Here is a 27336-nt window from a genome sequence, read left to right on the forward strand (position 1 = left end):
AATGGCTAGCTCATCGATAGAAATGATCATGCATGCAGAGTAATACCATATAGTAGGGTGACATTTTGTAAGTTCAAAATATTATACGAAAAGTATCTTTTCTTAAAATTTCACTTGAACATTTAAGAAAACTCCCTGCCATAATTGTAGTCTCTCATCATTAGGAAACCATAAATTCTTTTTGAAAACAAGTACACTTAAGGAAAAATATCATTTTAAATTTATTAACTCAATTCCAAATTATTCCTCATTTCGTTTCCATTTTAATATTCCACATTTCATGTCCATTTCCAATTACCATACTCCATGACATCAAAATCCAAAGGATTAGAGTTCAAACATAACACAAGAATCACAAACCCTTTTTAATTCAATTTCCCAATTACTTATAAAACAAAACTCATAATCTTCCCTTTTGTCACAAGCAATCTATTGAGTTCATCATTACTTGCCTCTAATCCAATTATCCACATGATGCAAATTTCAATCCTTAATTCATTTTCCTTCAGTTCATTTTCAGTTCATTTATTTTTCTCAATTCATGAGTCAATTTCATAATTTTACAACAACAAAACCGAGACTACAACTGAATTATTTTCATTTTATACAACATATATACATAAACACTTCAAACTTTCATTTCACGGATATTTCATCCACGGGAGACTGTCAAATGGGACTTATGTAAACGTAGGCTATACAAGCACTACAATTGCCATTTTACGAATATTTCGTCCGCAGGATCAGCACTCATGTATAAATTTCGGGACTTTCACCCAGGACACTCCGGCCAACTTAGTTATAATGGAGTCCATCCCCTTTCTCCTCCCAAACAAACATACATATACAATGTATTTAATCACATAATTACACATGGAGTACATCTTCTTTCTCCTCCCAAACAATGTCCATACATATGCAATGCACTTAAAAGATAATCAAATATGAAGCACATCCCCTTTTCACTTCCAAACAAACATACATATACAATGTATACAACCACGGTCATATTCAATGACAACCATCAAAGATTTAGTTTCAATTTACCTAATCCACATGCAATTTCTACAACAATCAAAGCTGTCATCCATTCGATAGCCCAATACAATTATCTCTAATCAGATATTCAATCTCAACATATAGTTTATTCAAAACTTTCAAAAGAATAAGTTAACACATAATCAATTCTACCATTCATATTAATACCCCCTCAATTTCACATTTCCAATGCCAAATCCAATTTTTGTATAAAATAGTAGTTTGACTCAATTAGGGCAATCCCTCCCCCCCCCCCTTTTCCCAAATATTACTCAAGTGACAAAATCATCAAATTAGACATAGTTCATCATCATTTTCAAACCCTACAAACATCAATTTCATCTACACCCAAAACCCCTCTTTGTACTATATGCTTCAAACCCTAGGTTTGTTTAAAACATTTCCAAATCCCACCATTGTTACACGAAGGACAATAACTAAGCTAAATATCATATAAAAGTGTAGAAAGATCCCTACTATTAATAATTCATTTTAGTTTCATATAATAACATGATTTACAATTAATGTCCATAATAAAAGTTCAAGCACTAATTTTTACAAAATTTTCAAACACTTCCAAAATTCAATTAAACTTGTATACATATGTGACACCCCAAATTTTTGGAACATCAAGGGGAATTAAATAAACAAAATGACTTAATAAACTAAAAAGTTGACATCTTAATAGGGTAATCCAACTCTCGTACATAACCAAATGTCCAAATAACAATAGATAAAAACTTAAAATTTTCCAAATACAGCATCAAATGAAATTACAAAGTCCTTAATAGCTATTATATAAAATAATATAATTTATTCGGCTCTACTCGGGGTTTCAGGTCAGCCAAGGCTCTACGTTAGCGTCGACTCCATTTCAGCTTCAATTATTTTCTCGCCAAGACCTGGCATAAAACGCCAGGGCAACAAAAATATATGCCATGAGTTTTGCAACATAGTAAGAAAACATAACCAACCTACCATTCTTTTTAAGAGAAAAATAATGAGATTATAAACATGAGATAACAATATAATTGTAAGCATAAATTACAACCATTAAAATAATTTTAATAAATTAGGTGACACTCGAAATCTCACCAAAGAGATTTAACTTACCAACCACTAAGCATGGCAACGGTTAATTTGAAACCCTCCCTTGGTCAAATATTCAAGTGTTACCAACCGTAACTACCAGGGATGCCCACGTCCGGAGTGATATACCCAAGTAGTGGCATCCGTGGTCTGCCCCAAGGAAACGGTCTGCCAGGGGTACGTAACCTCCTTGTGTGCCACCGGCACATCCACCCTTATTCCAAAACCAAATACCGAAAAGGGTTCAAATAAGTCCCGTGCCATCTTAGAGTTTCACAACACAATTTACGGGAGAATTCTCAAAACCAGGGCTCACCCTGAACAACCGGTATTAACCGTCAATCCCTTGATTTCATACACTCTTTAAAATCAGGACTCACCCTGAACAACCGGTATTAACCGTCAACCCTTAATTTCGTACACTCTTTAAAACCAAGACTCACTCTGAACAACTGGTATTAACCGTCAATTGTTAACTTTGTATATGTCGTTAATCATTTCAATTAATTTTGATATTACTCACAAATAATTCCAAATTTTAATCACAATTGATGTTATACCAACTCATTAAAATTCCCAACATAAAATATTACACATGTCACACAATAATAAATAAATGTACAGCATTTAAATAAACAATTTATTTAAACCATGGTATGAAATAATAATTTAGATACAGAGAAAATAAACCAAAGTCACACACGTGCATGGATCTTTAATTTACAAGATTAGACTACCACAATATTAAATAAACCACAATACACCCATACATGGATTACTAATTTACTATATTTGATGAATTGGACCAACACAATAACTGATTTTTATCTGAATAAATAATTGAAGTCATGATCTTAAACCTGTCTAGAAATTTTCAGGTTATACCTTAGGTAATAAAAATTATAAATAAATTATTTATACAGTTTTAAAATTCGTGAAAATGTACAGAATATTCAATAAATATGTTTGGGTCATTTTTCAGAAATAAATTCCCAAAAATAAGTTATAAATAATTCTGTAAAATTCCCAGAAATTTTATGACACAGATTTATCATATTTTCTTAAATTAATTCCATACTTAAATTTATAAATCAGATCCACAATCTAAAAATTTAGTATGAAATTAGACTTCTCAAATTTCATATTTTAGTTAGAAATTACCAGATTTGGCTTAATATAGAATTTTTAATAAGCTTTTAAACATATACTAAAATCTGTCTTACAGTAGCAGATTTAATTATAAATTTGTATAAATTCGTACCAAGCTCAATAATTGTTAAGAAAATTCCTGGATGAACTAGACATCATTCTCAACAACTTTATAGAAAAATCATTTCAAAATTTTGAGCATAAAATTGTCTAAAAATTCGTACAAGTTTCTGGCAGATTGAAGAGTTATATAATCAAACCAAATAAAATCTTTAATCATCTCTTTAATGACACAAACTACATATGCAAGTCCAAATCCAAGATTATATCATGATTTTAAGGCTACTAATAAAGAAATGACCTTCAAATATTTAACATACCAATCACAAATTTACATACAACTATAAACAAAATTTTATCTAAAGTTTTAGCTATGTTAACATATGAACACAACTCTAAAAATTTAACAATTAAAAAGAATGAGACGGCTATGAGAGTTTTCTTACTATGTTAGGTTGTTAACGATTTATCGTCCGAATTTGATTTATGATTCTGATCGTAAGATATGATCGTCCTGGCTCCATGATCGTCTTGCTGAAATTTCACATCAATGGGACGCGATCTCACCGTTAATCTGCCATTGGATTCTCTTAGAACTATTAGTTGTTGATCATCATCTTAGACTCCGAATTTGCAAGATCTAACCCCAAAAATGGATTCTACACGTCGAAAAACCTAAGGGTGGTCATCCCTAAAGTCATAGGACCACTCGATTAACCTAAAGGTACTAGGGTGCACCGTAGCACCATGGACCGAGAAACACTGGATAAAATTTAAGCTCATCTTCTCCAACAGCCGTAGCATGCACGAACAGAAGACCCAGAATTTTAGTTTCAATGTCACTAGTTCAAATGCTTGTATCTTCTTCATCGTAACTCCGTTTTATCTTATTTTTCTGTCACTGGATTCAACTCACGACCTAGTTTTTGGTTCACTACTCACACGCCTCGTTCCGTCTCTTTTTGCATGCCGTCGAATCTCCAAAATTTGACGAAAAATATGATTATTTTCCTACCGTCTCAGACATTTTTTTCGAACCATATTTCGGACCCCATAACTTTCTTAATTCTTAACGGTTTTACTTCATTCTTTCGCCAATCTTTTTAACTTACTTCGTACTTCATCTTACATGGCCTATTTGTCTCACTTCTTTCCAGAATGGATGGTTTTGGCATGCCGAAAGTAAGCCGAAAACCAACTTTTGAACTTCAAAATAAATTTCTGTAACTTTGTTTCTTTCTCCTCCATCTTCTTTCTTCTTCTCTTTCTTCACCTACAACACTTTGTGGATGGTGGTTGTAGATAATAATAGAAATAGGTGATGGTGGTGGTGGCGGTCCGACGGTGCGCCAATGGTGGTGAAGTTTGCGGGTTGGCGATAGTGTGGGTTAAAGCCGTGGTTATGGAGGTCGGGAGGAGGAGTAAGAATAGAGATAAGGAAGAAGAAATAGTTTTGAGAATGAGAGGTGTAGAGAAAGGGAGATGAAACGGATAGAGAGAAAGCTATGAAATTGGAAGAGAAGCAAAATGAGGAAGAGTAAAAGATGATCAATAAAAAAAAAAAAAAAAAAAAGAAATTGAACACAGCATGTTCACCACGTTTCTTTTGTTATAGGAAATGATTGCACGTGGAAGGTGGGATATGAGAAAACATAGGAAGCAAGCCCATGGGTTCTGATTGGATTTTAGTGCAGAAAGTATTAGGTTTCAGTGTAATTTGATTACAAAAAAAATATAGAGAAAAATATAATAAAAATATCATACGGCTCAGAAATTAATATTGAGTAATGATATAAAGTCAAAAATATTTTATTTTATTTTATTTTGAATAAATTTTCAGTATAAAAATATACAGAATATTAAATTCAAAATATTATGAATAATTATTTAAGAAAATTAAAAATATATATATTATTTTTATTATATAAAAATACGGGGTTTGACCACATATAATTCAACCATTCAATTTCATGATTCTACTTTCAATTTAGGCAAAATCATTAATTATCATCATGCATCAACTTAGGGTTTTCAAGGAAAATCAAGACTTTCAAGAAAAATTAAAACTTCTCACACCACTACTTTTTATTCCAATTTTCCCTTTGATTAAACACCTAAGGTTCATAATTCACAATTTTAACCTAACAATTGAACCCCAACACTTCAAACCCTAAGCCCCCAAATCTCATAATGTAACACTATATGCTCAACAATGTAGATTTTGTATTTATATACTCAAAATACCACAAATCTATCTATTAATGCAAGTATTGAAGAAGAACTAGGACCCCTACCTCAAGAATCAAGCAAAAGAGCAAAGCTTTGATGAGATTCCTTGACAAATCCAAACTTCAATCGGTTGAAAAGTGAGATCTTCAAGCATTCTTTAATTTTTGGTAAGAGATCTTGGCCAAAACTTTAGGGAATGGAAGGTATTTGGGCCAAAATCTCTAGGGTTTTCAGACCTAGGGTGAGAGGAAGGAAGAGAGAAAAGAAAAGTGGAGAGAATGATCTAGCAAATCATTTTTTAAGTTGCTGAATTCGCGCAGTCCACTTGAGCGTACCTGCTTCCAACACAAATACTAAAACTTCAAACGGGCATAACTCTCTAATCCGAACTCTGTTTTAGGTCGTTCTTGTGTCCAAATCGAAGCCCCAAAAACAAGTTTTCCAATGGTTCTAGCCTCACACCCAAATTCAAAGTATGGAAAAAGAAAAGGGAAAAAGAGTAACGACTATTCATAAGAAAATTATCTGAATTAAAGTTTTTGGTCCAATCTTACTTTATCATCATGGTACCACTTCGATCAATGTCCCAAAATAAAATAAGGAGACTCCAAATACACTAATAAAAATGTCAAGGGCAATCTCACTTTTTATTCTCGAGCGGCACTTTCTGCTCTCGAGCGGTCTGCCTGCAAACACATGAGATACTGGAACAACAATTCTTCGCTCGAGCGCCACTTCTTGCGCTCGAGCGGTCACTTGGACAGACTTTCACAATAATTAAGGTAATTTTATTATTGTATAGGCAAGCGTTAATTTTGTTAACTAAAAAATTCTACAAGGGGATATTTGTAATTTTTCAAATCACAGAGACAATTTGTGTTTTAACAGAGCCCCTAAGATTTGAGATGTATGTGTTGACGTTCGTGAGATTTCCCAAGGTTTGAGATGTATGTTTAGCCTTTGTAAGATTTGAATCTGCGACTTCTGAGTGATAAATTCTTTGGTTGTTTTCTCCTTTCAATAAGCTAAATCCCTTGGGATTTACAAATTGAGTATTTTTATTTTTATTTTTTTTGTTGAACATTACAAATCAAGTATGATCATAACAGTATTGAACACTTTAATTTTTTTTCACTTTATATTTTAGTTAAAAAATTAGAAAAAACACTGAAAATAGATATTTCCCAAACTAGCCGTAAATATATGAATTTGTAATGGTACAAGTGTAAACCAATTTTATACCCACTTCCATTCCTTTCGATCCTCTTTTCTCTTTAACCAAACAATCATCCAATCTGGTTCCAAGACACTTATCTTTCATGCTAAACATTGCGTATAGGGCTACCCGCACCACAAACCAAATAGATTTTCTTCTTTTTACCTTTTCATTTTCCTCCTCTTCTCTTGTTCCATTTGTGAGCCTTTTTTCTTTTCTTATTCTTTTTCTTATCTTTTTGCTTTTGCTTTTCAACATCAAAACCTGACATTTTAGGGATTATATTTATTGACAGAGATTTTCTTAAGATATATTTTTATTTTTAAAAGGAAGAAAAGTGTATTAAAAAAGTACAATTTTTTTTTTTTTAGTAAAAAACATATTGGGAACCATTAGTGCAAAACAATGTAATCACATTTTTTATACACATTAATATACATCATGTGTGCTCCCTTTAATTATGACACAGCATAATAATTTTATTATGACGTAACACTGGATCATTATTTTGATTTATGATTCATTAAATTATTGAAATTATAGCATAATATGATTAGATGATGACTTTAAATACATCACATTGTAAGTAAAAATATTTCACGTCATATTCAAAGAGAGTGCACACTACAAATTTTTCACAAATAAAATTAAGTACATTAGTATCTAAAAATTAAATGTTGTGTTATATTGAAATGAGTGAACACTATTAAATTTACGCCCAGACATAAGTACATTAGAATCTAAAAATCATTTAGTGTTATTTTGCTTTTAAAAAAGGGGTGTCAGCTATAAAGTGTCTATGCCTTTCTATTTAATTAATTTAATTTGGACATTTTCTTTTTCATTTATTTATCAAAATAAGCCCCCCTTCTTTTTAGATGGTAAAATAGTGTTATAAAAGCAAATTGGCATCAGCCACACAACCAAAGAAACCAACGTGGGTGGAACATCCTCCATCAAAATAAGCCTTTAAAACAGACAAAAGTTGAACCCAATAATGATACACTGTTACAAAAATATGGAGGTGTTTTCAAAGCATTAACTTTGTTTCTTCTTCTGGCAATCCACATTCCATAAGCCATGGCATTTTCTTACCTATAACAAGTAAAACATGCAATGCAAATGCATAAATGAATTTGTAACCATCTCCATCTTCACCTCACCCTTCATAATTTTTATTATTTTTCCTTTTACATGTTTTTACAGAGAAAAGCAATACAAGAGGGAAACAAATAAAGACAGAAGACAGCAAAAAAGCTAAAGCAGATTTGAGAAATAAAGATACACAACAATTATTTACGAGGAAAAACGGTAAATGCGGTTTCTGTAAAAATGAGTAGTAGTAGTACCAAAGCAGCTAGAATCGAAATAAATGCCCATGGGCTATTTAAATAGTTCCGGTTCAACTTCGCCATCCATCGATTTCTACGTTTGCTGCAATGTATGTTCACCCGGTTGAAGATATCAGCATACTGGAAATGGCTGCTAGGCCCTGTTACTGCGTCACTGATCTTGTTAAATATCGTGGAAACCACTTCATTGTCGCCTAACCAATTATCAATGATTCCACGGCGAGAGAGTATTTCAACATCTTTCGGAGAGTCGATGAGGCAATCCATGAATCTCACATAATTGGTGATATAAGTGGGTTGATTATCTGGACAATATTGCTCGTACGCAATAAGGTTTCTGAAGAATGACTCAGTCCTGTCTTCAATGGTTAAAGGTGGAATCTTCATTGCCCCATTTTCAAATTTGATAGCAAATAAGCTAGCTCCTTCAATCTTCACTAGTTTGACTCCAGCTTCTCGAAGCTCTATGGTATTAGGAATGAAACGCCAATTTCCTTTTTTATTTGAGCCATCTCCATTGGGAACAATCCCTGCAAATGAAGGAAGCCAATTATTGTGAATCAACCCAAGTAAATGCCTGATTTGGAAGTGTGAGTTTCCATCAACACGCTCTCTATAACCGGGACCTGGTAAAAGATCACGAAAAAAACACAAGGCAAGATAAATGAGCCTGTTATGTTGGTTTGGAACCTCGATCATGTCAAATAACTTGCAGAGTATAAAAAATGGCAACTGGTTTTCAAATAGCATTAAATCTCGCTGCAAGCTACTAACAATCCAATCCATTTGAAAAATAGAATCATTCTTGTCTCTCAAGAATGCCATCTCAAACTTCCGCATCAATTCAATGATAAAGCAACCGTCCAATAGCATCATTTCAATCATTTCATTTGCACTAAGGCTTATCGATTCAGTATAACATCTACGTGCTTCTTGTTCTAGCAATATAATAGCAGTGACGTATCTATCTGCACTACTCTCATTTTTTCTTTCAAAAAGTAATTGCAAATAGCGCAACTTATGCTCCTCCATCATCTGTAGGCTATGTTTACCGCGGTGGTAAGGACCTATTGCAATAGTCTCTGGTTCATAGGCCTTCTCATTTACCCCACGTAGTTGTTTATGTACTCTAAATATACAACACTCCGATGGTGAAGGTGAGATTTGAGTGAGCTTGTCATCAATACCGATAGTAATAGAAACAGAATCTGCTTCAACACTGGGTTGCATGTTTACTTAAAAAGCAATAGCGATACCCTGTTCCAAACAAATCACAAAGAACTTGTTCAAATTGAATTCAATGCCCAAAAATAAAATGCGATTATATGATGCCTGCTTAAGGTGGTCAATGTCCCCACCAACTCTTAGATTCCTATGAATCAAGAATTAGATATTTTGATATATAACTGAACTTTAACTCATCTAAAATTGAAATGGGAAAACACCTAAAGGACCATTTCATCAGGGGCATTACTTTCATTAATGCTAAATGAGGCCTTGGGAAAATAGAAAAACTGAGAGAGAGAGAGAGAGAGAGAGAGAGAGAGAGAGAGAGAGAGAGAGAGAGAGAGAGAGAGAGAGAGAGAGAGAGAGGAGAAAAGAGACTTATTTCTTATAAATGTCATACTGATTAGGTAATAGTATTATGAATGTAAAACAAAACAAAAGAAACTTTTAGTCAATTTGTTCCATGATCTTGTTGAAGGTCACCCCATGTGAAAGGGGTGATCCTCATGTCAACAAAGGAAGACAACCAACCAAGTCAAGCTTGGTGGCCACCAATCATAGCAAAGGTCAAGAATGGAGGCTACCCAAGTCAAGAATGAAGGCTCTCCCACCTACTCCTTTGTGTATAAATAGAGACGGGAGGGAGAGGATGAGATACAGATCAGAAATTAGAGAGTGAGAGCTGTGAGTTGAGTGAGTTTCATCTCCTCCTCTGTATTTTGTATTTTGCTCCATTTTAGTGAAAACTTCTCATTTCTGTCCGTGGATGTAGGCATTGGGCCGAACCACGTAAATATTGTGTTCCCTGTGTGTGTGAGATATATTTCTGGGTGTGTTTGATCCTAACAAGTGGTATCAGAGCCGGTGTTGTGCGTTTTGCGGACAAACAGAGTGTTGTTCCGAAACTGCCCAGAAATCGTATTGCTCGAAATCAGATTTTGAGCATACCAGGAGCAAGGGCTCGACGAGAGGAGTCCAGAAACATAAAACAGACACCCAACAGAGGCCAAACGCGCTCTCACGCGCCCCTAGAAGTTGGCGCGTGAATCCCAGTCGCGTCACGCGCCGCACGCGCTTTCAGAGGTAGAAGACGCGTGAGTTCACGCGCATGCACGCGCCTCACGCGCTTTCAGAGGTAGACGACGCGTGATCTCACGCGTGACACGCGCCGCACGCGCGCGCATCAAGCCGCTCGAGCAGGAGCCGCGTTGACCGAGCCGGAGCCGCTGACCGAGCCGCTGACTGAGCCGATGACGCCAGCCTGACGTCAGCATAACTGGAGGAGTAATCTGGTGCTTCGCAGGCGCACCAGATTCTGCCGATCTGCACCGTTAAAATTGTTTTGGCTTGATCTAAGCCATTTGGAGTCCGTTTTTGGTGATCCAATAGTGGTTTCTGACTATTTGGAGTATTCCGGACACATCCGTACGGTCAGATTTTGCAAATAAGTTTTTCAAAAATTCGCATTTTTTATTTTGGCAATCCGAAGTGTTTTTCCGGCTAATTTGAGCAGTCCGGACTTCACAGCAAAGCCTGTTTTTCAAACAGAGATTACTTTCTGGATGATGGAGGAATCCACATCAGCTTCAGGGCCGATGATTCGGTTGAACGCTTCTAATTATGCGATATGGAAGCCGCGGATGGAGGACGTCCTGTATTGTAGAGATTTGTTTGACCCTATAGCGCTAAAGGAGGTCAAACCAGATGGAGACAAGGATGTGGACTGGATAAAAACCAACCGGAAGACTGTCGGTCAAATCAGACAGTGGATTGACCACAGTGTGTTCCACCATGTTGCTCAAGAGACAGACGCCTATGCCCTATGGATGAAATTGGAGGGCATGTACCAGTCCAAGACCGCACGGAACAAAGCCTTGATAATGAGAAGGCTTATAAACTTGAAGCTGAAGAATGGTGTGTCTGTTGCTGAACACACCAGTGAATTCCACAGCCTTGTGAACCAGCTTGCATCAATCAAAATGGAGTTGGAGGATGAGATGCAAGCATTATTATTATTCAGTTCCTTACCAGATAGCTGGGAGACGTTGGTGGTTTCTCTCAGTAATTCTGCACCCGAAGGGAAGCTGACCATGGGAATGGTCACAGACGCCTTATTCAACGAGGAGGCAAGGAAGAAAGAGATGGAAGGAGAGCAGTCCCATGCCCTTGTCACAGAAAGTAGAGGCAGAGATAGAGAAAGGGGCAGAGGTAGAGGAAGAAGTAAAAGCAGAGGGCGTTCACAGTTCAGACAGGACAACACGAGGAGGTGTTTTTACTGTGATCAAGAGGATCACGTAATAAGAGATTGCCCAGAGAAAAAGGCGGACAGACAAGCCAAAGAGAAGGCTAAGGGACACGGAGGTCCCTCAACTACAGCAGTTGCAGTGCATTCCTCTGACGATGAAGAGGTGTTACTTACAATCTCGTCAGAGTTGGAGACACCCGGCTGGATTTTGGATTCAGGGTGTACGTTCCACATATGTGCGGATAAGAAGCTTTTCTCCACTTATCGAAGAGTCAGCGGTAGCACTATCCGGATGGCCAACAACACAGTGAATAGAGTTGTCGGCATAGGGACAGTGCGATTCCTTACTAAGGATGGAAGAAAAGTAATTTTATCTGAGGTCCGACATGTGCCAGGAGTACGGAGGAATCTAATCTCCCTGAGTATGCTAGATCTAAAAGGAAATTGTTTCTCATCTAGTGGCGGGGTTCTTCATGTACGCAGAGGTGATAGAGAAATGTTGCAAGGCAAATTGTGCAACAAACTGTATAGACTGGAAGGAGAAGCTTTGACAAAGATGAGTGTTGTCAAATGCCAGTCAAAGGGTACAAAGAGAGAACATACGCAACCAAAGCGTATGATTGAGCAAGGCTTTCATCAGGAATGGCGAAAACGGTGCACGGGAACGCAAGGAGGCAGTTCAAAGGTGCACAGATCTGAGCCAGTGAAGCCAATCTTGAAGAAAGTTCAGAGCAAAGAAACCAAGTCTGTAGAAACTATGCCAGTGAAGAAGAGAGTTTCTTTTGCTCCCGTGTTAAAGACATTTTGCAACCTCTCAAAAGATGCAAGGGAGGGATGCAATTTCAAGTCGCAAAGTGAGCTTTGCAATGCACTCCAATAAGGGGGTGCAAGCACTATGCACGGAGTTGCATAGTGGTAACTTGTACAGACCGGTGGAAGGTGCCTTGGCAGAAGGGCTAACTGTCAAACATCAGAACGGACGTACAAGTGAGACAGAACCGAACATCAGGGATTGCAGTACAGACAACGGGCGTATGAGATCGCTGGGAAGTTGTTCTGAAGTGCAGAAAGCAAAGGCTGGTTGTTCAGAAATAAGCTCCGAGCAAGGAAAATTGAAGATGATTGATGTGTCAAACTCTGAAGTTTTCTAGTTGCTCCCGTGTTTCATCATGCAAGAAGCTGCACGGTAATGCAAGGGTATCCCGAGCAGGGGGTGCAGGGCATCCAATCAGGGGGTGCTTGATACCTTGGCAGCAGGTTTTGTTGTGGATCACCTCACATGGGCTGAGGGGGTGATTGTTGAAGGTCACCCCATGTGAAAGGGGTGATCCTCATGCCAACAAAGGAAGACAACCAACCAAGTCAAGCTTGGTGGCCACCAACCATAGCAAAGGTCAAGAATGGAGGCTACCCAAGTCAAGAATGAAGGCTCTCCCACCTACTCCTTTGTGTATAAATAGAGACGGGAGGGAGAGGATGAGATACAGATCAGAAATTAGAGAGTGAGAGCTGTGAGTTGAGTGAGTTTCATCTCCTCCTCTGTATTTTGTATTTTGCTCCATTTTAGTGAAAACTTCTCATTTCTGTCCGTGGATGTAGGCATTGGGCCGAACCACGTAAATATTGTGTTCCCTGTGTGTGTGAGATATATTTCTGGGTGTGTTTGATCCTAACAGATCTATCATGATTTCCACTAGTTATGTGGAGAACTCTTTCAACTTTGGATAATAACATTTGGGAATGAAGACAACAGTTAATGCAACTATTAATGTAATTATTCCAACTATATTGAGTATCAAACATGTAACGATCGATCAAATTCGTGGATGTTCCTATGAAGAAACACTTGTGATGTTTGAACTCATGCCTTATTGAGCATGTTATCCCATATTTAAACAAATGTTAGTTACAATATGGGTTCCAATGAAGCAAAAACTTTTTGATGGAATGTTCATATTATATATAATATCTTCACTCTCAATAGTTACATACAAAACATAGAAAAGCAAGAATGTTTCTTTTCATCATTCTTCTTAAAATGTAATGACTTTGGTAGAATACTCAAAGTTTGAGACTTTCTAATTTTACGTTCAGCAATTTAAACTTTCCATTCAAAAAACCAAGCTAATTTAATTACACACCATTTTAGTACAGAACAATTAAAGTCCATATACAAGTTACTTGTCGTACATTGTTGGTGAAATCTCACAATATTCTACAGCATTATCTTTCCATTAGAACAAGAGATATCTGAGTGGGTAAAATTGTTGCCATTCTCAAGAATGTTTATGAGACAAACCATCATTTAATACTCGATCCATTAGCATTGAAGTGGGAAAGGTTGTTAAAATCGGGATCCTACATTGTATCGTTGGAGGTGTTTACAGGATCGGATCGTAGAATCGGATCGAGGATCGTAAGATCCTACTGAAAAAGGTAAATTATGTAATAATTTAATTTAAATAAACATTTCTTAAAAAATATATACGAAACAAGACTATATTCTACTAAAAAGAAGTGAAGATATTATGAAAAATATAATTCTCCATGTAAAATGTAAATATAATATTATACAATAGAAAACTTAATAGCAAAAATTTTGCATTTGATTAAAAAAGAAGGTGAAGAAGAAGAATTCTATAACATAATACTTTGTAATCTACAATATGCATAAAAAGTGAAAAAACAATATTTAACAAAATTGGATATGAAAATAAATTGAGAAGTCAAATCAGCCGCTTAACCGAATAATAAGATTTGTCATTAGCATTCCTAGTGGAGCGGGTTCAAGTCACGAAAATTGCCTCTCCAAAAATTGGGGTAAAGTTGCAATCATGTTATCCTTCTTATACACCCCACCCCACTAAAACTAAGTTTTTTATTCCGACTACTTAGTTTTCTTAAATTGGTATTATATTAAATATTTGTTTCGTAGTTTGTTTATTTGATTCAATGCAATTTTTTTTTTTTAATATTCATTTGGACCACAAAAATTGATATTTAGACAACAAACATAAAATTTACAATAAAATATATTATACAATACAAAACAAGGCTTACAAATTGGATCGAATTCAGATTGGGACTCCACAATCCTATAAGATCCCATTATCAAGATCGAATGATCCTACCCATAAGGGATTTTTTATACGATCTGGATCGATTGTGCCCAAATGGATCGTAAGATCTGGGTTGGGATTCTGATAATCATAAGGTTATCCTTTTTTAGACTCTTCAAAATTGTTAAATGAAAACAATACTCTGCTCAAGCTTGATTAGAAAAATTGGTGAGATATAAAATGAAGATTGAGGTTTACTAGTTTATTGCATCAATGATCTCATGCAAGATTCTACTCGAGCCCATAAAAAACCAAGCTCTAATAGCTTGATTTCTTGGTTAGTCTCATACAATTATCTCCCTCTCAAATCGAGTTTAAGCTGAGTTGAATAAAACAAGCATCAAAATATGGTTGAACTATTCAATAAGGGATATTTTATATCTTTAATCCCATTTAGCTACAATTTCTCTTACACAATCAGATTTAAAGGGCAATCCACCATGGTTCACAAATTTTGGAATTGAAGTCAAGTTTCTCCTCCCTCCATATATTTATTTCCCATCAAAATTGACAGACAGACTAGATAACACTTTCAGATACAAGACCTGTGTAAATTCAAGAATTTTCCCAAAAATTATCTACTACTTTCACCCTGAGTTGCTGCATTCACAAGAGAAAAAATTGATGAGAAAGACTCCTAGAATAAAAGGGATAAATAGAATTTTAAATATAAATCTTATGATAATTCCACATCCTCATAACTTTTTTTATACATCCAGACATTTGATTCAAAACCAACCACTACTAATAATTTCCTCTCTTGCAGTTTATTACAATAGAATTCAACATTGTTAATTTATTACTTATAAAAAAAAGAAAAAAAAAAGAGTGAGTTTACAAGTCAGCTTGAGGATGATAACTTACTAGATAGAATAGAAGGTCCTTGATTGCGTATCAGTAGGATCGCTCCAGGAAAAATGAAAAAATAAAATATCCAAACCCTGTTTTTGATCGGAGAAATGAAAAGTCATTGCAGGTCGAGAATAATGAATAGTAACATTCCTTGGATTTAGGGGTGAGCATGGTTTGGATTGCATCGGATTGGATTGGGATAAAATTAGGACCAATTCGTTATTTATGGTTCTTGAAAAATTAGAACCAATCCAATCCGTTTAAATCATGGAACCAATCCGAATCAATCCATTTAAACACGGATTGGATCGATTTAGGACCACGGATTCACATAATTAAATAACAAAAAAATATATATAATACTTTAATTTCATAAAAACATAAATATAGCGTTATATTAATTCCACAATAGCAACATGTCTTTCTATAATAGCAACATACTATTCTAGAATTTAAACAACAATAAGAAAAATGGTTTCATCATAAGTATTTAGACCATTACAAATTAAAACTAAAAACTAACAAACAAAAGTAATAAAAGAAGATATTAGCCCTGTTTGGTAAAACTGTAGGAAAGTGCTTATAGCTTATGCCTAAACAGCTTATAGCTTATAACTATGAACATAAGCTGATTTCTGACTTATTCTTAAAGCATCTCCTGCCCCACTCAAAGAATAAGCTGATTTCTGACTTCCAAAAAGGTATAAGCTATAAGCTATAAGCTAAACCAAACACATCAAAATAGCTTAAATTAAGCTGAAAGCTGAAATAAGCTGATTATAATTTCTGCCAAACAGGCACATTATGTGGGTTTATGTTTGAGTTTAGGTTTTATATGGAATAAGAGGTGATACTATAGGAGATGATGTATAATAAAAATATAGACTATTTATACACGGTCCGGATCGGTTCCAATCCGGAACCATGGAGTTCAGTCCGGAACCAATCCGTGGACTACGGATTTTTAATTCTTTAATCCGGAACCGAACCACGGATTCAAAAAATCAATCCAAACCTACCGGATTGGACTGGACTGGACTAGACTGGATCGGATTACGGATTTCACGGATTTCTTGTTTAGCCCTACTTGGATTTGATATGAATGAGGAAAGAGTTGGGAAGTACTTAGTGCCGTTTTGGGAACAAAATAAAAAGTCACGTTTTTGGACAAAATGTCCAAAAATGCAAGTGCCAAAAACGCAACAAAATTGGTTTGGGAAGGGCCAAAAACGCAAGTGTAAAATTACAAATTAGGGCCTATGATAAAAAAAATAAATCTCTTATGTTGGGTAAAGGTATGTTAGTCATTTTAATTTGATTTGACACCATAAACAAATATTAAACTAAAAAGTAAAAAGTCAACTTTTTGCCAACTTCCCAAATCACTTTTCAAAAAGCTAAAAAGCTTGGTAAAAAATCAAAAGTCAACTTTTTACCAACTTCTCAAAACACCATAGTCAAGTCAAGGAAAGAAGATGAAGAAAACGATGCGAAATTGCGACAGATTTTCTAGGAACCCCCCTCCCCCTTTTTTTCTTTTCTTTTTTTTTTTTTTCAATTGTCCCAATTAAGAAATATACTTTTTTTGTATATATTTTAAGAGAATTTTTTTAATTCCACTCATATTAAGATTTTATAAGATAAAAGATATATAATATTTTTATAATAATTAAGATTCCTTAACATTTTCATAGAAAAAATTCAACTCGGATAAATTTGCCCGACTCAGAGAAATTTCATCTCCGACACTTTCAAAATTTCTCTAATATAATCACAAAGAAATTTCATCAAAGGACCTTAACTAGTAAAAAAATATCTTGAATCTCTCCTATTATTCAAAATTAGAGAGAGATACTTCACTAATTTTTTCTATATTTTAACTAGCGGAAAAATAAAGAATATGTTCAACTTGTTTTCTGTCAATTTTTTCAATTGAATTTTTTTAAAATTAGGTTTTTTATTTTTTGTATTTTTTTCACTGTATTTTTTTAATTTTTTCTTCTAATTTTTAGATTTACTTAATATAAATACAATTAAATTGTTTTAAATTTTTCGATATAATATTTAATATTTTTCAAATTTTTTTGGGTGCCCTTGCCCCTCACTGACACCCCCTAAATCCATAATTGATAATTGACACATCCCTTGAAAGGGGTGTGTATAATAGCATTTTCCTACGTATTAGATATTTTTTGAAAAATATTATATAATTTTTTAATAAAGTTACATTAATTTGTAATTTAGAAATAAAATTAATGTTAGATAATTTGTGACCCAAAAATATTTTAATAAAAAAATATGTAATATCGTCACCCAAAAAAAAAAAAACATTTCCACATAATTTTATTTTTGAATCATAAATTATAATAACTCTACCTCAAGATTAAAGTTTATTTTGGAAAGTAGGTTAAAAGTTGGTTTTTTATTTTTATTTTTATTTTCTTAAATATGTAAAAAAAAAATAGAGAAGTGATGTGACAAAAAAAGCCAAAAAATAAAAAATTAGCTTTTAGCCGAATTTCCAAAATAGACCTAAGTAACAGTTTTGTAAACATACTTATTGTTATGAGTATCTTGTTATAAAATAAAATGTCTAAATTGAGCGAGATCATTTTATATAAATTTGTTGTGTATATATAATTTTCGGATTATTTTTTGTCATTTTCTTCTCATATGTGCGAAATCCTACAATGCAAGAGAGTAGACTACCAAGTTATTACTCCTTTTGTCTCAATAGTTCGTCTTTTTTTCAATATTCGTGTTCTTTAATTATTTTAATAACTACTATATTTTTTATTAAAAGAATTCATTTTTTTTTCTATAAATTAAAAAATATTAACTAGTTTTTATAGATAAAATTTTCAAAATGTTAAAAAATTAATTAAAGATATAGATAATTTCTTAGAATATCTGTAAAATTGAAAATGCATAAACAATTTGGGACCAAGTATAGTTTTTTTTAAATAAAAAGGGTTTTAAATAATAATTAGGGTTTGAGATATGGGTGTAAGTATTTAATAAATATATATAGAGAAAATTTTGTGGAAAATATCATTTAAGTGGAATATAGAAAAATAATAATAGCATATTAATTAAAATTTTTAGAACATTAAAAAATAATTTTATAAGTTTATTCATGAAATTGTTTGTCTTTTTTTTTTTTTTTTTTTTTTACAAGTTAGCCCTAACATGTTATTTTCCCAAAATTCTATGGTACACACTTCTTTGGAGTGTGTATCATATGCATTCTTTTTGATATTAGTTATAACCAATTAGAGTGTTAGCTATAAGATGTTAGCTATGACCTATTAGAGAGTTAGTTATGACATTATTTTGTTATGATTCAAAAGTTCTTATACTTTGGCACCGTTTGGGAAGAAGTTGGTTGGGCTTTTTTGGCTATTTTAGCCACAAAAAACAAAATAGGCTATTTTAGCCATAACAAACAAAACATTACATCCAACCTATAATCATTACACTCTTTCCTCACAAAAAAAGTCAAAAAAGCTAAAAAGCCAAAAAGCCCTTCCCAAACCAAGCTTTTTAGCCCAGGCTAAAATAGCCAAAAAAGCCAAAAAGCTAAAAAGCCAACCCACTTTCCAAACGGAGGCTTTATGGTATTTGGTAATAACTCATTTTTTTAATTATAACTCTTATATGATTGAGTTATAACATTTGTAGTGATCAACTTAAAAAATGACATAGCTTGTATATGGTGCATACTTTTTTTAAGGTTAACCAGACTGAGTGATTAACTTTTAATTAGGTAAATTATACTGAGATTTTGATAAAGGGCAGTCAACCCCAGAATTTTAGCAATATTACACTCACATCCCTTCCAGTAATAAATATATTAACGGTATTAAGTTAATAATTCAATTATTATTTTACTCCTAGATTTTTATTTTTCAAAAGTGCGCTTTGTGTCAAAATTAATTAAATTGATTAAAAAATCTCTCAAAAACAGGTTTGGGGTAAACAAATTGGGAGAAATTGCAAATCAATGGAATAATAATAGAATATTTGCAATTTATGGTGATGCAAATATCCTGTGTGCTTGGTGTAAGTCCTTCTATCTGGTGTAATTCTTTCTTGTGTGTCAAAGTTGCACCCAAAGAAATTTCATCTATAGTACAATAATTTTCCCACTATCCCACTGATTTCAAATTTTCCCAACAAATTATTTTTATCTCATCTTTAACTCGTTTTTTTAATTTCAAATTTGTTCAATATAATTAGTATAATGGCAAAATTGGAATTTTATAAAACAAAATAGTTGTTCTGTTAAAAATTGATAGTATTCTAATAGAGTAGAATAAAGGAAAAATTAATGAAACATTTCTGTAACTTTTGGTAGTACAAGAGGTCCAATATATTTTTTTTTATTAGTTAAGATCTCTCAATAATATGAAATTTCTTTTTGAAAAGTTAAAATTTCTCTGTGAAGACAAATTTCTCCGTGAAAATGTTAAAAGATCACAACTACTATAAAAAATATTGCATGCCCTTTACCTTATAAAATCTTAACATCAGGACCTTAAACTAAAAATCTCTAGAATAAAATGTTATATAATTTAAAATTTAAATGAAATTGATATAATTATATAAAAATTATAAGAAGTATTATAATTAATTGAGTAATGTTCCAATGTACAATGTACATCGTATGCAATTCTATCTCAAAATTATGTAAGTGTTCACGAATTTACATAAAGAATTTTACAAAAATGCATAAATTAAAAACAAATTTGATTAAGTTCATTTTTATGAATAAACTTGCACATATTTAACTTACAAAATTTTGTGATGGTGTTACACGAAATTTTTTTTCTTCTAAATATATAATTATAATTTCTTCAATAACCCCACTTGTTTTTCCTTCAGCATGATCTCCCTTCTATCTTTTTGTCTTTTCAGTCGGGCCAGTGATGTTAACATCCAATTATCATAAACTTCGGTGAAGTTTCTTTTTATTTTCCTTGGATAACCCCACTCTGTCTTTCAAACACACTATTAATTTTTCAATAAAATATGACAACGATTATATTCTATATCATAAATTGGTTATTATCTCTTATGTCTTATGTCATTATAATATAAGTTTTTAATCTGTATTTTTTTAGTAATTTTTTAATATTTTAATTAATTTTTTTAAAATTTTATATATTTTTTTAAATATATTTAGATTAAATGGATTTAACAAATAAAAAAAAACACAAATTAAAACTCAAAAAACTGTTTTTAAAATTCCCAATCAAACGATTTTTTTTTTTAAAGGGGCCAAGTTCTGTTAAAGTCCACTTAGGTCAAGATTCATACTAAAAAGAAATGCATATATACCCCACCACACAATTCTTTTGAGGAGCCAGCAAGTCTTGTTAACCTTAGTTCTTAGAAACTTCAGTGAAATTTCTCACTACTTTGCTTTCAATGAAAAAGCACTCTTCCCCCCCCCCCCCCCCAAATTATGAAACCAGCTCCTCCTACCAAGTGGTTTTCTCTCATTGCCATTTTGTATTATTGATCTCTTCAGAATTTTAAAAGAAAAGAAGGAAAAGCATGGAAGACGACAAGAACTCTGTAAGTAAATGTTTTAGGAGAATTCTCTAATATATCTCTCTTATCATATGTATCTTTAGTTATGTTATTTTTTTTTAATTTTAATCAATTTTCGTCTTTAATTATGATATTATTTTGAAATATTTAGTTATGTCTCGTAGTGATTGATGATGATTTTTTTTTTAATTTTTTAAATTATAATTTAAAAAATATAAAATTTTGCCATTTCTTCTTTAGTTATAATATACCATAGTCTTTTCAAATGTTTTAGGATTATTGATACATGTACACAGAATTAAATTATAAAAAAACAATAAGGGAATTTACAAATTAGGGGGCATCAGAGAATTATGTACAAAAAAATAATAACAAATATTATAAATAATTAAAATCATAAATTTTTCATGTTTTTGCTTTCACCCGTTGGGATCGGCTGGGGTGTAAACTCCTGCAGTACACGAGAAACAAATCCGAACGGCAGAAACTCCGGCGAATGAAAATCTTCTCTCTTCCACTCATCCCACCTACCCATCTCACACACTGTAGATAGAAAAAGAGAAAAGGGGTCCATTGAAAACAAAACAAAAAAAAGTGATACAGACAGTCAACAGAGAGTGAGAGAGAGAGATGGGCGAGGAGGTTGAGAAATTAGAGAGAGTGAGAGTGAGGCATGTAGAAGAGGAGGTCCTCCAATGGATAGCCGAGAAACCAGATCACCACTTCAGTTTCCCATTTCGAGGTGATTTTGGTCCCCCCAAGTCTGCATTTTAAATTTTTTTTTTTGCAATCTCAATCAAGTGGGTCTTGCGTTTTTTTTGCTGTGCTTTGTTTGATATTGATTTGTGCTCTGTTTGGTGAATCTGAAAGTTGTTGGTACTAGGTTTCATTCAATTTGGTGAAAAATTGTTGAATTTTGTTGATTAATTGGTCCCCAAAAGCCTGCAATATTTTACTTTGCGAGAGCTCCGGTGACGTGGCTGTCTCTTCCGCCGACGGCGTCTTCTCTCTCTCTCCCATCTTCCTCTTCATTTTCATGGAATACTCTTCGTCTCACTCTCTTTCGCGTCTGGTTATTTTTTTTTCAACAATGATTCATCCCACTAAAAATATCACCACTAATAGCACTAATGCATTAAAAAAGTTAAAAAAATAAAAATAAAATACAACTCCAAGACCAAAACATCACATCATTAATGGCGGGACCCACTGCCACCTAATTAGTGGGAGCACTAATTAGTGCTCCCAAGCATTTTTCTTTTTTTTTTTCGGGAAATCACTAGACAGTGGGACAGGACAGAGAAAAATTAGAGCAATGATACCTCTAATTTTGGGGCTCGAGCTCTAATGTGGCAAGAAATAAAAAACAAATAAAAATAAATAAAATTAAGACTAAAATATCGCATTATAATTAGAGTTGTCAATTATTTTTAAAAAAATTATTACAAATACATACAGTGATAAATAATTTTAATTATTAATATTTATAATATATATTTGTAATTAAAATTTACTCACACCACTGTGGTGTAGTTTTCTTCTCTTGTGTTTTTTTGGCCTGCATTTCACAAGCTGTACAGATTCTCCAGGTTTTTCATCCCAGAGAATCCGAACACATTTTCCCCGCCCACAGCACCAAGAGGGGAAGGGAAAAAGCCCCTCCAATGAAATCATAAAAGGGTGAAAATGTAATTTACTAATGAAATCAATGGTCAAAATGGTTGATTTATTTTTAATTGACTATTTTACTATTAATTTTTGTCTAATTTTATAATAGTGTTATTAAATTAAACTAAATTGATAAATTATAAAAAAATTAAAAGATAAAATTAATATAATTAAAATTACATAAATCAAATTAATATAAAAAAATAAATAAATTATAAGGACCATATGTATAATTTTATTTATTTATTTATTTTTGTTACAGGAAAATCCTCTCTACTCTCCCGCAGGTCCAAGGCAGTGCCCCTTGTAGAGATTACCAGAGTGTCCTGTTAACCGTTCCGAACGAGGAGACTATAATTTGAGAACTTGCCCCATGTGCAGGGCCGGCCCTGCCCTAAGGGAGGTAAGACTTGTGCCTTAGGCCCCATATTTTGGCCCAAAAATAGGGCCCCCAAATTTAAAAAATTGTTATAGGTTCAACTCTTTTTTTTTTTTTTTTTGGTTTTAAGATCAATTTAAAGGGCCCCAAATGTTTTATTGGGCTCATGTATAATTTAGCCCATATTTATTTATAAATGTGTTTGGCACATATTTATTAAAATGAAAATATATAAATAAATAAATAAAAAACAATAGGGCCCCTAAATTTGGTAAAACATATAAACATATATAACATAGGGCCCCTAAATTTGGCCCAAAAATAGGGCCCCTAAATTTGGTAAAATATTATAGGCTCAATGTTTTTTTTTTTTTGGTTTTAGGATCAATTTAAAGGGTCCCAAAATATTTTTTTGGGTCCATGTATGATTTACTCCATATTTATTTATAAGTGTAGTTTGGTCCATATTTATTAAAATGAAAATACATATTAAAAAAAAAGTGTTTGGACTCAAGAAAAATAATACATACTATACGGGCCCTATTTTTTTTATTTTTTATTTTTACCTTCTTTATCTATTAGATTTTAGTGGAATAAATAATTTTGCTCAAATTTTTTTACCTAGGTCTTTATCAATTTTAATTGAATAATTTTTTCCTAATTTTTTTGTTCTAATTTTGTTTTATTAAATTGTTTTATTTATAATTTTAATGATTATATGTGTAAGTAAATTTTTTTATGATTACAAAAAAATAAAAAAATTATAACTTATCGTTTTATTCATAAATTTTTTTCAATATAAAAGGGCTCCCATTTCCAAAATTCGTCTTAGACCCCGACGAACTCAGGGCCGGCCCTGCCCATGTGGTATAATTTTATCTTATCCTTTGTTTCTAACTTCAAAACAAAAGCAAAAAAATTGTATATCATTTTTGGTTTTGCGTGCAGGAACTGCAAGGAGGCAGACTCCCTTGTATCGCCCCTTCATTTTTCAGAAAAGCTAGACAGAGGACATCTTTTGAAATGTTTTGTGTAAGTTACATATATATATATATATATATTAATGTAAATTATAATTTTAACTTTATAAGTTTAACTCAAAATTTACTTTAATTTTTATTATTTCAAATTGAATATTGGTCTTTATTTTTTAAGTCAAGTTTTAGTTTGATCATTTCATGCAAATTGAAGATTAAAATTAATTATTTTGAGACACTTGTCAATCTCGTAAAGTGTACACGTAGAAATATATAATAGAAATTTGGGCGAAATGATTAAATTAGAAGTGAACTTAAAATGTTGAGATTAAATTGTTCACAATGAAATAATAGAGATCAAAGTAAAATTTAAGTCAAATTATATGAGTAAAATGTGTAATTTACCTTTTCTTTTTATATTATTCACATGGGTTAGTTACATTTAATATGCTATTATTTTATTGAAAATTTATTTTAATCTTTCCAGTTTAATTGTAAGACATCCTTTACACATTTAAGTCAAGGTAAAATATTACTGTTCTATTCATTTGATGTTGACGAGGATTACGGAAATTAACATGTACATGCAACATTTTTCAAGAAAAATAAAGCTGAAAGTAGAGTAATAATATACAATCAAAAAATTCTTACAAAATTTTTATTAGTAATGAAGTGGTTAAATATAAATCATTCATTTTACCAAAATGGTATTGTGTTTTTTATATGAATTTTATGTGTAAATAACATTTTCCATGAAAGTATAGTGTGATAATCAACATTGTGAACGCTTGAAAAAAAATAAATAAATAAAAAGAAAAAGAAAGAAGGCACTATGCATGCTTGATAAAAACTACCATAGAAGCAAATTGAAGTGCAAATGATAGAAGAAATTAATCTAAATTTTTACTTTTCCTTTATTATTTTTTTAGGTTGGGGCTACAATCTCAAGCCAATCTGTGCCTGGCCAAAACATTGTTCTTGTAAGACCAAGAACTTTAGGTCAAACAAATCCTAAAGGTACATGCTATACATATATTATCTAATATTTCAATTTCTTACTCATTTTGCTCCCTAAAGTTTAAACCATTTACATTTTCTTAATACTAATTGTATTTTTTTTTGGACACCTGCTATGTATAGGATTGTGAATAAACCACAATTGGATTGCTTGGATAACTTGTTGACCTTACATTTGTATTTGATGTTCTTGTAATTGGCATATATCAGTTTTAGTTTTACTTTCCATATAACTTTTAAGTCCTTTTTTGCAAATTAGAACACAATGGTCTAGTTCCAATGGAAGGTGATGAGGAGATTTTTGAAGAAGAGGCAGTTTGCAAATTTTGTTTTGACATTTTGAAAGAAGAAAATATACTCAAGACGGAATGTAAATGTGGTAACGCCCTCATCCATGAAGAATGTGCAGCTAACTGGTCAAGAACGAGGGGTAACAACTACTGTGATTCTTGTGAACAAGAGGTTCAGATTTTTCCTGTTGCTTTGGTTAGATGGCTGAGTAGTTCTACTCAAATGGTTGATAGAGAAGAGAGCAATAAATGGATCTTGTTTTCATGGTTGATGAGGTAAATCCAATTTTGCTAGTTATCAATATATATGTAGATCAAATTGACAATAAAAGTGATACAAAGTGCAATAGAAGTAGTAGGAGTTGAGGTTGATAAATTGATTATGACATATAATTTAACTTCTTTTCAGGTTATGTTGGGATCATAGATTTGGGTAGGAATTTCACCCATGTCATGATTTGTTGCAAACTACACCTCATTCTTTAACTAGTTATCATAGTTTGAACTTTGTGTGCGTGCCTTGTATTATGTGGGACTGTACAATTATTGCTTTTCTCTATATGTTTTTGGATTAGGTTGTGGAATCTAGAATGGGTTGTCTTTTAACAATTGAGTGAGACTAGAATTCATTGGTTGGTCGATAAATAGCAACTTTGGAAAATTATCTCTTGCAGTACACAACATGTGTAGAATCATTTAAATCTGTGTACATTTTTCTCTATGGTGTGTGGAGATGTGCTTCCATTCACATTTGTGGAGTGGGATGTAAAAATCCCAACACTTCCTTGTCTATTTCAAAGTTGTATCAACTTGAGTCATAGGCCTCAATTTGTAAGGGCCAACTTCAAATCACTATGTTCTAATAGTTGTTTATAGATTTGCATTCCTTTATTTCTTTCCATGATTCATTTTACCAAGCTTTTGTTACATGTTCTGACATACATTTTTGCATTCTTGGTAGGATTTGGAAGGCTTGAATTTCTCAATATCTTTCGTCTTCTCGGAGCAATTTCTGCAGTAGCATCTCCTAACATAAAAGGAGCAACTGATGAAGGCCATAATTTGATTTCTATCTTTAATTTGATGAGTTTTCTTAGTATATTATGTTTTATGTGATGTGGCTATTTTTGACAGTATTAACTAGGGCCTTTGGCCTAGTGATCTTGTGGTGTGAGATTGTCGGTTCATTTCTTATGGAGAGGAGTTTGATATCTTTTACGAAATTAATTTATCTCCCATTGTGATAATTGTAAGTTTGAGCTATTTCTTATAGTGGTTTTTAAACTTGGTAATTGTTTGCTTTCTAGTTCTTGTTGGACTTCAACTGTCCAATTTAATGTAATGCTTGTATTTGTAATTAATATATATATTTTGAGAGTATTGATTTCTTAGCCCTTTGATCTGATTTGACTAATAATTTTAAGAATTTTATGATTTCCCATTTTATTTTTCGAAACATGTAATATTATTGGCAAGCACACCATGAATAGTATGTTGGAAAAACTAGATGATCAAAGAGAGAGGGGAAGGGACATGGGTGTTGAGAAACAACTACTCTGTTTGGTTGTGAATTCAAAATGTAATTCCACATGTGTATTTCAGTATGATGTTTGGTTGTGTGTTTGGAATCAACTTTCCAAACTTCTGCAGAGAGCTCTGTATTACAGCCGCAATTTTTGTTCAAATTTTGGCCAGGGGAAGACCACGCGGATGTCCTTAGGGACTACCGCCCGGACGTCCATGGGGACATCCACCTGGATGTCCTCTGCTGTACAGGAATTTTTTTTTTTTTTTTTTTTTTTTTTTTTTTTGCAATTGATTTATATAATTGGAAAAAAAAATTTCTGAATTTTTTTTAATTTTTAATGTGCTT

The 27336-nt window shown here is 32.8% G+C and overlaps 2 protein-coding genes across 5 annotated transcripts; one reads left to right on the forward strand and one right to left on the reverse strand.

The window, feature by feature from the left end:
- Positions 1–7833: 7833 nt before the first annotated feature.
- LOC114261812 (UPF0481 protein At3g47200-like) lies at positions 7834–9384 on the reverse strand. The gene has a single exon (XM_028202125.2). It carries the CDS (start codon positions 9361–9363, stop codon positions 8074–8076), a length of 1290 nt encoding a protein of 429 aa, XP_028057926.2. The 5' UTR covers positions 9364–9384; the 3' UTR covers positions 7834–8073.
- An 11553-nt stretch (positions 9385–20937) lies between these two features.
- On the forward strand, positions 20938–26854 carry LOC114261773 (uncharacterized). 4 transcript variants are annotated; one of them, XM_082875144.1, is made up of 6 exons: positions 20939–21156; positions 23063–23203; positions 24128–24211; positions 25086–25173; positions 25433–25739; positions 26425–26854. In XM_082875144.1, the coding sequence occupies exons 2-6, from the start codon at positions 23174–23176 to the stop codon at positions 26438–26440; spliced, it is 525 nt and encodes a 174-aa protein (XP_082731270.1). In that variant the 5' UTR covers positions 20939–21156; positions 23063–23173; the 3' UTR covers positions 26441–26854. The 4 variants fall into 4 exon arrangements, with proteins under 4 accessions (XP_082731272.1, XP_082731270.1, XP_082731273.1 ...); XM_082875145.1 differs by lacking the exon at positions 20939–21156 and adding an exon at positions 21568–21874; XM_082875146.1 differs by lacking the exon at positions 23063–23203 and having other exon boundaries at positions 20938–21156.
- Positions 26855–27336: the final 482 nt, after the last annotated feature.

The sequence above is a fragment of the Camellia sinensis genome, chromosome 6, assembly GCF_055761805.1.
Source record: "Camellia sinensis isolate YWXY chromosome 6, ASM5576180v1, whole genome shotgun sequence".
Taxonomy (NCBI): Eukaryota; Viridiplantae; Streptophyta; class Magnoliopsida; order Ericales; family Theaceae; genus Camellia; species Camellia sinensis.

What these genes read in the sequence shown, in the direction of transcription:
- LOC114261812 (XM_028202125.2), bottom strand. Translation starts at nt 9,363, where the DNA reads ATGCAACCCAGTGTTGAAGCAGATTCTGTTTCTATTACTATCGGTATT.
- LOC114261773 (XM_082875144.1), top strand. Translation starts at nt 23,174, where the DNA reads ATGTGCAGGGCCGGCCCTGCCCTAAGGGAG. An exon ending in CCGGCCCTGCCCTAAGGGAG is followed by an intron (nt 23,204 to 24,127) that starts GTAAGACTTGTG and finishes TTTTGCGTGCAG; the next exon opens with GAACTGCAAGGAGGCAGACT. An exon ending in AGGTCAAACAAATCCTAAAG is followed by an intron (nt 25,174 to 25,432) that starts GTACATGCTATA and finishes TTTGCAAATTAG; the next exon opens with AACACAATGGTCTAGTTCCA.